Here is a 12,136-nt window from a genome sequence, read left to right as displayed (position 1 = left end):
TTTATTTTTTATAGTTTACTTTCAGCAAAATTATCAAAGTGGAATATCGAGATTTGATAAAAAAAAAAAATGATGCTACAATGTTTTTAAAAAGTAATGTTGAATAAATCTAGAAAAAACAGATTTTGTATATCAGGAAAATTAATCTACAATTTTGCACCATATATATTGTGCATTTTATAATGACGATTTAACAGTACACTTGTTTGGAAGATAGACGCGAAGTTGTCACTTATAGTCCAGTGTCTAATATTTCATGAATGTTCAGGACTATAGGCAAAACGTAATTATAAGGTAAAACAACCCTTCCATTGCTCCAACATATTAAGGAGGGGGGGGGACAATGAATATTATCAGGGGAGAGGCGATGATTCAAAAGTTATTAAACGAGCACCAGCATATGGCATAGTATGAAGATCATCTTTTTTTCTTCATTTTCATTTTATTATTTTGAGTGTTGTAATTTTGAATCAAGGAAGTATTTGTGTTTTGGTTTTTCTTATTTTTCTGTAAGGGAAGAAGACAATGTATTTGCTTTGAGAATTTTTTAGGTTAAACAGTGCAACATTGAAATATTGAAGAGTAAGGGAGGGGCCGGTTTCTAGTCTATTAGGGGAAATATTTTCGTCTGACTACTCTATATTTAGGATATTTTGAAGTGTTTTCTCCTCCGATCTGGTGGTATCATATTTTAACCTATCGTACATCCCGAAGTCCTTAATATATCTCAAGAAAAATCGTTGCATGTAGGATAATTGTCCGAAGTTCCACGGCTATTATTTAAATATGTCAAAATGAGGATCCCTTAAACGAGTCTTACGTATGATTCGTCAAGCATACGTACCTTTCGTCAATTTGTAAGAAAGCTCTATTATAAAGTCACGGAACGTGATTTTTGTCAAATATAACATGTTTTCCTAAATCACACTTTATTATGATTATTTTAGTTGGTAAAACTTGACTTTGAAGGAACTTTATTTCTTAATGAAAATTGGGGTCGATTTTGGCGCTTATTGCCCCTACTCCTTTGTCCTCTTTGTGGAGTGTTTATGCTATTAAACTTACTCTTCTTATTGTAACGTTATAATGGCTATGTTAAGCGAGAAGTTTTTAAATACTAGCAATCTATTAACTGTTTTCCACTAGACCTGTGGTGACCGATGAAATGCAACCTGTCGTAATTTTCCTACTGAATAGGCAAGTACTGTAAACTGGTGCCGTATAAAAGCCATCGAATGGGGCGTAGTTGTACCTAATGTTCAACGTAACATTGATGAACTGTTAAACTGCCATTATCTTGGAATGGTAAAATGTTTTATACATTATTGCATAAAATTTTGGATGTTTTTTTTTTAATTACTTCTGTACTGCAGGTAAATTGTAATATTTTCATTTAGTATTCTTATATGATTGGCATATCTTCTAATATCTATATATGTTTAGTCCGTTAGAGTATTTTCATTGATATGAAACGAGTGACCGGTGAAAAATGTTGTTATTCCAATTCTTGAACCAATGCATACAAACATCATAAACTTAGTTTTCTGTGCACGATTTTATCATTTTTTTTCGCATAAATTTCGAATAATCATCAATTTTTTTTCAATCGGTCAGTGTTGTTGTGAAAATATGACAAGTAATTGAAGTTCGTGTTTTGAAGCCGAAGTTTAAAACCATTGTCATCTGTTTGTCAACAATCAACAAAAAAGCAAGGATATTAAGCACGTGTTTAACATATACAATCAGATATTTATTTGTTTATTTGAAGGACATCCATGCGTATTGCGATCACCGGATTTTTACGAGATGGGTCACACTGAGGTCACTTTGCATACGAAAAATATGTCGGGAAATTGCTCCCTGGAAGGAAGCAATTAAAATAAAGTAAACTTCTTCTAAATATGAACAAATTAAAGAATTTTTTCTGAAAAAAGTATATGTACTTAAGTTTTATAATGAAAACTATCCATTGAGTTATAAAAAAAACATATGCATTATTTTTTTTAATTTGAGGTTTCTTATGACTTTAACATTTGTCTGTTTGTCTTTTTCTTTTTTTATCCAGGGCTTTGGCATTTTTATTTTATCTTTGAGTTTGAATGTTCCTCTGGTATCTTTCGCCCCTTTTTTTTTCGAGAGACCATTTCTTCGAAAATGCTTCCGTAGCCTATGTAAAGCTATGTTGATTTCACTGAGATGTATTCGTGGTTTTGTTAATCTCCGCATACAAAGCCTATGGAATTTTGTAATTCGTTGATCATTTGAATTCGTCGTGGACATGTACCCACGAAACCTATGAAAATGGATATCCAACGAATAATAATGAATCCACGGTACTTCCTAGATTGACTGAATGTTTCAAATATTCTATATTATGTTTGATAATTTTGAATTCGAAATCTACTTCATTGTTTTCGCATTTTAGAAACAAATGAATAATACAAAATTTATGTAAATTTTAAATGGTAACACCAAATTCATAAATCTGATTAAGTGGATTATCAGAAAAACTAATAATCAATTTGTGAAATATACATTTTTTTGTTACATATTGTTTTCGCGTTGAGTGTTAAATAGTAAAATATAAATCTCATGAAGTTTTGACACATACATGTACTTATCTACTAGTAATGAACTTATACATACCTATCAAGATAAAATATGACAGATCGTTCTGATTTCAAACCATACCAAACAAAATGGTTGCATACATTAATCTTGTGATCCTTGGAGTTTATATTCAGTATTCAATAGGGACTCCAACTTCCGATGCTGATGACATTGCTCAACAAATGGGTATCTTACGGAGTACGTATTAGTAATTTCTGTAATTGTAATAACCCGTGATTACTCTATTATAGTGAAAAGACCATGGTTAAATCAATCGTAACGCTTGAAAATGTATTAAAACAAAACATTAATACCCTCTTTAAATGCTCATCTGATTAAAAAACAATCTATGTAAGAATTTTAAAATGTGATCTTATTTTGTGATGTTATACTATTGTTTCAGAAAAAAAGAGAAGGTTTGGTACCATCAAAACGTTTAATCCCGCTGCAAATGTTTGCACCTGTCCTAGGTCAGAAATCTGATGTACAGTAGTTGTCGTCTGTTTATGTAGTTCATACGTGTTTCTTGTTTCTCGTTTTTGTATAGATTAGACCGTTGGTTTTCACGCTTGAATGATTTCATACTAGTAATTTTTGGGGCACTTTATACTTTGATGTTCGGTGTGAGCCAAGGATCCGTGTTGGAGGCCGTACGTTGACCTATGATGGTTTACTTTTATAAGTTGTAACTTGGATGGAGAGCTGTCTCATTGGCACTCATACCACATATTTCTATATCTTATGTTTCATTTAAATAATGTACTAGAAACTATCAAAAAGAAGATTTCGTTTTGCTCAGTTTTTAGTTTTCTATGTTACAAACTGTAGACAGTTAGTGGTCTTTTAGTTGTCTTTAAAATTTTTGCCATGACGATTTCAGTTTTTCTTTGATTTGAGATGAAAAATCCATTTGGCATCTATAACCCCTCTTTAGCTAAATATTGTTGTACCCATCTGATCCTTCCAGTGATAATTACTGCGGTAAAAATATATCTTCATGTTACTTAGTCATGAATAGTAAACAATTTAAATGTAAGTTTCGACCAAACAAATAGATTGGATAAAAAGTAAAATCACAAAATACGGAACTCCGAGAAAAATTCATTCGGAAAGTCCCTAATTACATGGCAAAATCAAATGAGAAAACACATAAAACGAATTGACAACACTGTCATATTCCTGACTTTATAAAAGCATTTACAAATGCAAGAAGTGATGGATTGAACTTCGTTTTATAGCACTTAACCTCTCACTTGTCCGACAGTTGCATTAAATTCCATTATATTGACAATCATGCGTGAACAAAATGTCACAAAAAGGAGTACAACAACAACACGAACCCAATCAAAAAGTTGAAGTGATATCAGGTAGACCGGAGGGTAAGCAGATCCTTCTCAACATGTAACAACTGTCGTGTTGCTTATCTTATTTTAAAGTCGTTAAATAGTCTTATTTGGTAGGTAACATTCGTGAAAATTTAAAAAATTAAGTCAGAAGTTGTAATACTGAATATAAACTCCAAGGACCACAAGAGTAAAATATTCGATCTTTTAGTCTCACAGTTCAATTCCAATGAGAGTATTTGAATGCATGTAGTTTTCTGTCACATTAATAACATTGTTTTTCAACAGCTCCACGTTTCTTTTATTGACAACTCTTTGTGTTAACAATTCACCCATTGTTACTGGACAAAATATATTGACAAAAAAAGAAAAAAAGAAGGGCAAGGAATCAAAGCTTTACATGAACTTAATTGATTAACTTGATTAGTTTCATTATATGATAGTTTAAACATTAAGTGATGTTCGAGGCCAAAATATTTGAAAATGCTAAACTTATTCAAACGATCAAAGAACTTTTTAACTAATGTTAAGGTGACAAAACGTATTGCCAAATGCTGAGCATTAGGGATATATACTCACAAATTTAAAAATTGAAATTGATTCTTTCTATTTCAGGACAGTTTGAACATTTGAATCAGGATCTTATCCAGGTTAATCAAAAACTAGACTCGACGAGTGAACAGAACGTTAACTTAATGGAGAAGATGAATGCATTAGAAAAGGATAATACAAAACTTCGCCTGGTTGTACATTCGACATCAAAGACAAATGCAGAACTTTTAGACAGAGTACACGCATTAGAAGAGGAGAACTATGTTATCAAAAAGACTATATATAACTTTAGACATCCAGATTGGAACTTTGACACTTTAAATAGGAAAGCCAAAACACCAACCAAAGAGGTCTTTTTGCAACAAGAAAATGATAACCTCGTTAACAAACAATTATATAGTAAGGACGAAGAACATGTAAAGATGGTCCAAAAGTTAAATGGGTCCAAGATGATGAAGGAAAGTACTCATTTACAAAAAAGACTCCTTCAGAATACTTGTAAGTTCATATCTTATTAGCCCGTTTTTTTTAGCTTGCTATTTTAAAATCATATTTTATATGTGAGGACTTCCATCAAAACATATTTTTTTTCTAATTTGTCAATGAAAGTCAGGGTTTAAAGACTACTACTGAAATGCAGGCACCTGATATAACATTATTTGTTTCTTTCTTCAATTTACCGTTGATTAATTATTTAAAAGAAATTAAGATTCGATTTCATTAGACAATAGTTATCAAAGGTACCAGGATTATAATTAAGTACGCCAGACGCACGTTTCGTCTACATATGCAAAATATTTATAAAGCTAAAAAAGTACAAAGTTGAAGAGCATAGAGGATTCAAAATTCCAAAAAATTGTGCCAAATACGGCTAATGTCATCTATGCCTGGGATAAGAAAATCCTTAGTTTTTCGAAAATTCTAAGTTTTGTAAACAAAGTTGACTTTGGTTTGGTAAGGTTGTTGTCTCTTTGATACATTCCATTTTCTATTCTCAATTTTATTTAACCAAATTCTACTATTTTGTTTCATGTCCTTAGTGTCATATAGCTCCTAACGTTTCTTCGTTTATTCGCATCCCTCGCTTTCAAATTTAGGGGTTCTGGCAATACTCATATGCGAGTAAATATAGACAAATGGTTCGGACGCACAACTTTTTTTTTCATTTGCTAGCATTTGATCGACCCACTGCTGGTTTTCTTTTGAAAAATTACAGTATTACTGGGAAACTTAAATTAAAAGGTCGCTTATCCTTTCGTGTCCTTTTTGTGATAAAGCTGCTAATTTTACTACGTCTTTTGTACATTACTAGCTTTCATTTGGTTTTATCGTTCTTAATGAACGTATGCAAACAAATTCTTCAGACGCACGGACCATATTTAGTGGTATTAATAAATAATTTAATTTTGGATGTAACGCGTCTCTGATTGGCTGAAATTGTTATGTTTATCAGCTCTTATACATAATTTTGTCATGTGACCGTGACAGTCAACGTTTTTTTCAAGATTTACTCCGGCTGAAAGTTGAATTTAGAATTTAATTATAAGAAATGACTGTAATATTTTTACTGTCTATTCGAAATAACATAACAAATTTGGTGCAGATATAAGAATAACACGCTACACGGGTTATTCAGTGTGCACCATATTTTAATGTTATTTCTTCTTAGACAGAAACAAATTTTACAGTCATTCATTGATAAATTCGTCTCATATCTTTCAAACTTATCAACTATCTTTTGTGGATAGTTGTCTCATTGGCAATCATACCACATCTTCTTTTTTATATTATGTAACTTAAAATGATATTAAGAATATAAATGAGAATGTATAAATATGACAACAATCCAATCAAATTAAATCTGATTTCTTTCAACATTGATACGCATATTCCTGACAAAATGAATCAATATTTTGAATTCTACAGCTTAAATAAATCCGGTTTATATATAATTTGTTTTATCTTATTTTGGGAATAGTACAATAGAAATTATATTTTGTTATAATTTGTCATTTTTATAACACCAACACAACGATAAAACAGTGGTTTACCCATTGTGTTTTCTCGACGTTAGTTACTGAAAAACATTAGTAATCATATTAACGAATATGAAAAGAATTTCGCTTGATGATACAAGCCCCCTTTTATACTTAATGATTTTTTTCCTCTGTATATTTCTTTTGTATCTATAGCATATGCACTTGGACTATGCGACTGAAAACATTGATTTTAATACTAATATTCTCTCTACAGTCACAACAACAACACCAACCATTAGTAAGGTAGCTTTTAGTGTTGCTTTAACAGGAGGACTAGTTTTACTTGGTACGCATCAAGTTATTGAATACAATACAGTGTATACAAATATTGGAAACTCTTATGACGTCAGACATGGGCATTTCATTGTACCTACTACGGGTGTTTATCTGTTATCGTATACCATTATGACTGCAACAGATGTAGAAGCATACATTGAAATGGTCAAAAACGGTGTTCAGATTTCGGTAGTGTATTGTTCATCTAATAAGATGGACATGGACAGCCAGACAACTGTACAATCACTGCAGAGGGGAGATATAGTCTGGATAAGGCATGTAAATGGAGGAACACCAACTTTGAACGGATATGGTCCTTACAATACATTTGCTGGAGTATTTCTTTATGATGTATAAAACATTAAAAGTTCTTTTCTTATTATTATTTTGATTTCTTTTGTTTTTGAAATGAAATGAATTTGAAGAATATATTGCATTCTGGGTAATGTTTTCAAATGCTTACACCAAAATTTTAGTATTAGCATATAACGTCCGAAACAATGAAAATTTAACAAAAGACATGACACGTTTCTGTTTGCTTTATGCACAAAGAATTACCTATAAATGTGACAGCGCATCTGTTTCAACGTGTTACTACAAAATTATCTCTTAGACAACACTACTAAACGCAAATAAATCACAAATTTTCTAAATTATCTTATTGATCAGCATGTCAAATTTAACCTATAAAAAACAATGTCTGCTTTAACAAGAATTGAAACAATGGTAGTTGAAAAGGGAGCAAACTGATGCCCTTTGGGACATTTTTTTTTTTTTGTATTTGAGAGCATCATTTTAATGTTTTAGGAATTTCCGTGATCTTTAGTACATTAAATCAGTGACAACGCAAAATACTGGTTGATTTAATCGAAATAAGTGAAAAGTATAAAGTCAGAAATTAAAATGCACGATGCGATGGTCTCTGCATTCTCCGATATAATCGTTGGAAAGAAGGAATACACAAAGCTTTAAACGTGGACCACTCGTTTTGTTCAGAAAAGTCTGATCAGTGGCGCAACAGTTAGAAGCGAAAATTCAAAACAAAGTTGAAGTATAAAACAAAAATCAACATTCTATGAAGCAATTAGCGCATTTCACAGAAAAAAAAAGCCAATAAAAAAAAACTCAATATACCAAAAGTAAAATTGTTCATTGTAAGAATAAACAAAAGATACTAAAGGTACATTCAAACTCATAAGTTGAAATTAACTGAAAACGTCATGGCAAAGAAAGGTCTATAGGATAAACCTTTGTACAATATACAAACGTTAAAGACTAAGCAACACGAACCCAACCGAAACCAAAGATAACCCCACGTGCTCCGTTAGGGTGCACATATTTGCTCCACATATGACATCCTTCATGTAACTCCTATCAAATATGTATACGCAGATAAATACAATAAAAACTAAAGCAAGAGCAACACGAGTACCATTTTACAAAACTAGTAGTGATAACAGTAGTTCGAAGGGTAGGCAGATCCTGATCCACATGTTGAAACAATTAGAATAGATCCGTCGTATTCTGTAAAATAGATACAAGTATTCTTAAGGGGTCAACCAACTACTCTTGATTGTAAAAAAGGAATCATTCAACTTCACCATTTAGAACTCTTAGTTTGATAGCTTCCTCTTTACTCAATTATAAACTTTATAATATTTCATTAAAGCAATACATCTCAAGCGCTAAAACATTCTATTTTGTTGTTGACTTTTTTTTAATGTGTATGAAGAGATAATGAGTCTTGAATACCTGCATTATATCTTATTTGTTCATCTAAATGTTGAAATCTTTTTAAAGTTAATGTTCAATGCTTGAATTTTTAAACGCAGGATTGTAAGGCATTGCAATATATCTTGAGAATGATCTTATGTTATAATGATCTTCGTGACATTTGCATTGACCTGTATATATTTAATCGTAACGATAAGATGTACAACTTAGGTCTCAGTCTATAATAAACAGACACCATGTTGTTAGGAATATATATTGTTTTGCTGACACTTCCTTTCCATTATGCATCGGCAACTTTGACAGGAAATTATGACGTCAATCACAAGTTGACAGTCATTACAGGTTCGTTTTACATAAGTTGATTGTAATTTTGGTCCTTTTTCTATAAGAAACTCCACCTACTGTATCTTAATATTATTTACTAGTATATGTACTTTTGAAGCGAATGGGTTTATAGATAAATAAATAATTTAAGATACACCAGTCGAACAATACAATATAAAAATGAAAAGAATGACACGATTGCCGTTGAGACAACTATCCTTTAGTGACATAGAGTTATGACTATAGCTCACCACTTGGCCTTGAACATTGGAATATATTTAAGAAATATTTGGTTATTATACAATCAAAGACCAAATAATTCAGAAATTGTAATGTTTAAAAACCAAATCCTTTTGTTCGTCTGGTTTCAGAGCAGTTTGAACGTTTGTACCAGAAATTACAGACTGTAAAACAAAAGCTAGATACGACTATTGAAGAAAATCAAATATTTAAAGAGAGGACAGATGTTCAATCAAAAGACATCAAATCCCTAAAAGTGAAAATGCAGGAAGTTTTAGAGACAAATACACATTTAACAGAAAGGATAGATACCGTATCTGAGGAAAACAGAGATATGAAGAACATTCTTAACACGTTGTTGGAAAACAGAGAAGCCGATGTACACGTACCAAATGATAACGGACAAAACGAAAAGGAAATAGTAACATTTTCGTCTGTAAATGTACCCGTATTGTTTAGAGGGGACGAGAAGGTTAGGAACAAAAAGATACAGGGTGGTAACATATTGTCTACTAAATATATGAAAGAGAAAAGACTACTTCTGAATAGTTGTAAGAGTTTATTTCAATTTAAATGGATTATAATATATATGAAAAAGTTATACGTCAACGAGCTAGAAACTGACCAAAATATGTTAATTTAAAGAAATTTTATGAATGTCTGCAAAATCGTAACTGCGAACGTTTTTACAAAAGAAAAAGAAAATTATATGGTTTCAAACATACAGCTATTGAGTATAAATTACATTTAAAGTAATTTCGGAACGAAATGCACTGCCTTTTTTCTGTAATTGTAGCATTCCAGGGTTGGTTTGTATTTATTTTGGAAATCCGTTTTTAATTTTAAACAAATGTATCAAAACATTCCTTTGTTGACTATTTTCTATGGTCGACTAATTAACTAAGAGACAACAAGCTTGTCATAAACATACGAATCGATATTCTTGACATATCCGTGGACCGTCATACCACAATCTACTTTCTTATAAAACAATTCATTGTTTGTTAAATAGACGAAGTAATTTAAATTTCAAGTACCTTTTTTTGTTTGTTTTAGTAACGACTGATTCTCCTGGGGTATCTAGGGTTGCATTCTCTGCAAAATTAACTGGAGGGGTTGTCCAACTTGGTCAGCATCAAACTGTTGGATATAATACAGTGTACACTAATATTGGAAATGCTTACAATTCTAACCATAACCATTTTATCGTCCCGGAAAAGGGTGTTTATCTTTTGTCATTTACTGGAATGAACGTTGATGGCCAAATGGTATACCTAGAAATGGTAAAAAATGGAGAGGAGATTGCAATTGTATATTGTAGTCCTAAGGCTCATAGTATGGGTAGTCAGACAATAGTAGAAGTTCTTGAGAAAGGTGATATCGTGTGGGTTAGGCACGGACCCGGCGGACCTGCTCAAATCAATGGAAACGATGCATATAACACCTTTACAGGGGTACTGTTGTTTTCAATATAAACATAAATAAAAGCTTATATCACAATATGTTCTTTTTTGAAAAATCCAATAGTGTTTCAAAATTTTTATTGAAGTATTGGACCAAGTACTCCAAGTTTTACTTCGAATGTGTTCCGAATAGCATCATGGTTTTATTGACAGTTATAAAATATCTGTGTCACAGATAACCATTGATATGTAACAATCGCAGTCTCAATCCAATCCTTTTTTTCTCGATTTTAAACGAATGCATACTTGCTTTAAACACCACAATGGAAGGAATGTTTGAAGTAGGAATTGATTACACTTCAATAAGATTTCTGATCACTAGTGATTTCATGGCATGTGCTGCTAAGTCTGAAGTTCTGATTGGATTGTTTTGTAGGCTATTGTTTATTTTCACTTTGATTTTTCTTTGCCATGATATTATTCTTGACATAAAAACTCATGAATGAATTAAGGCTGCTGTTTTGTATGTTAAATTTCGACCATAGTATATTTATCTATCTTCGACTCATGGTTTCGTATTCATGTCTCTCTTTTTTAAAAGCTTATCAATTTGATGATATGTGCAATCATGCATGTTCACTGAATTGTGCACATTCCATCCCCCAAACAATACATTGATAGCATAGAGTAGTGTCAACCCATTTTCAATAGAGTATGTCATTTATACTGGCGTTCCTTGTTATATTTTCAGCTATTTGTGTGGTTAAGTTTTATGCATCATTGGCTAAATGTTTGGTTGTGAGATTATGATCAAGATTAATCATGAAAAACGTTTCGAAAGCATGAAACTAATCATCTACTGGTTTTATTTACTGTATTGCAGTATCCTCATAATCTTACTACGGTCAAATGCTTCCTAATGTAAGGATACATTCTATTGGTTGTATTGCATGTATTGGTTACCTAAAAAAATGTCAATTCCATACATTGCTTTCAAATTCGTCCTCGGCACATGAAATTGATGTATCATGCAATCTAAAATCAGTGCTGTATAAACCAGAACCTGTGCTCCACTAAATGTTAAAGCGCAAACGTTGAGTCCCGTAATGCAAGATAACAGGAATCATAGTCTCAACAGTTGTCGCGGATTAAAAGAAAAATCTTTTGAGGACCGCAAGTATGTCGTGCGTGAACATAACATTTCTTTTAAATTCTGTAATTCAGATCCACATAATTCCAAGGACTGTAAAGAAAGAGTTCCTTGTGAAGCATGTGGTTCAAGTGAATCTCGTTCATCAGCAATGAACTTAGAACATAAACATAGAGTCAATCATGGTGAGTAGAAAAATAATCATAACATACCGGAACAGGATGCGGTAATAACATATAAACATATCTGGATAGTGCAAGTAAATATTCACAGATCAGATTGTCCAAGCAAACTATGAGATCATATGCGATCTTAGATGATCAGAGCAACACGACTGTGGTGAACGCCAATGTTCTGGAAACACTAGATATAACTGGTGATGCTACAGAAAATAAACTTATATCGTGTGCAGGCGTTATAAAAACATCAGGAAGACAAGCTGACAGTCTTGTTGTTACATCGTTG

The 12,136-nt window shown here is 31.9% G+C and overlaps 2 protein-coding genes across 3 annotated transcripts; both read left to right on the top strand.

The window, feature by feature from the left end:
• Positions 1-2,660: 2,660 nt before the first annotated feature.
• On the top strand, positions 2,661-7,199 carry LOC139525969 (uncharacterized). Its single transcript, XM_071321159.1, has 3 exons — positions 2,661-2,808; positions 4,569-5,003; positions 6,759-7,199. The coding sequence occupies exons 1-3, from the start codon at positions 2,700-2,702 to the stop codon at positions 7,175-7,177; spliced, it is 963 nt and encodes a 320-aa protein (XP_071177260.1). The 5' UTR covers positions 2,661-2,699; the 3' UTR covers positions 7,178-7,199.
• A 1,560-nt stretch (positions 7,200-8,759) lies between these two features.
• On the top strand, positions 8,760-10,620 carry LOC139525968 (uncharacterized). 2 transcript variants are annotated; one of them, XM_071321158.1, is made up of 3 exons: positions 8,760-8,896; positions 9,250-9,666; positions 10,175-10,620. In XM_071321158.1, exons 1-3 carry the CDS (start codon positions 8,791-8,793, stop codon positions 10,591-10,593), a joined length of 942 nt encoding a protein of 313 aa, XP_071177259.1. In that variant the 5' UTR covers positions 8,760-8,790; the 3' UTR covers positions 10,594-10,620. The 2 variants fall into 2 exon arrangements, with proteins under 2 accessions (XP_071177259.1, XP_071177258.1); XM_071321157.1 differs by having other exon boundaries at positions 9,250-9,669.
• The last annotated feature ends 1,516 nt before the right edge of the window (positions 10,621-12,136 follow it).

Source organism: Mytilus edulis, chromosome 6 (genome assembly GCF_963676685.1).
Source record: "Mytilus edulis chromosome 6, xbMytEdul2.2, whole genome shotgun sequence".
NCBI lineage: Eukaryota > Metazoa > Mollusca > Bivalvia > Mytilida > Mytilidae > Mytilus > Mytilus edulis.
This window is presented reverse-complemented; position numbering and strand designations above follow the sequence as displayed.

Excerpts from the sequence above, each read along its gene's own strand:
- LOC139525968 (XM_071321157.1), top strand. The coding sequence starts at position 8,791 with ATGTTGTTAGGAATATATATTGTTTTGCTGACACTTCCTTTCCATTAT. Across the intron at positions 8,897-9,249 it reads CAAGTTGACAGTCATTACAG|AGCAGTTTGAACGTTTGTAC; the intron begins GTTCGTTTTACA and ends GTCTGGTTTCAG. Across the intron at positions 9,670-10,174 it reads AAGACTACTTCTGAATAGTT|TAACGACTGATTCTCCTGGG; the intron begins GTAAGAGTTTAT and ends TGTTTGTTTTAG.
- LOC139525969 (XM_071321159.1), top strand. The coding sequence starts at position 2,700 with ATGGTTGCATACATTAATCTTGTGATCCTTGGAGTTTATATTCAGTAT. Across the intron at positions 2,809-4,568 it reads ACAAATGGGTATCTTACGGA|GACAGTTTGAACATTTGAAT; the intron begins GTACGTATTAGT and ends TTTCTATTTCAG. Across the intron at positions 5,004-6,758 it reads AAGACTCCTTCAGAATACTT|TCACAACAACAACACCAACC; the intron begins GTAAGTTCATAT and ends TTCTCTCTACAG.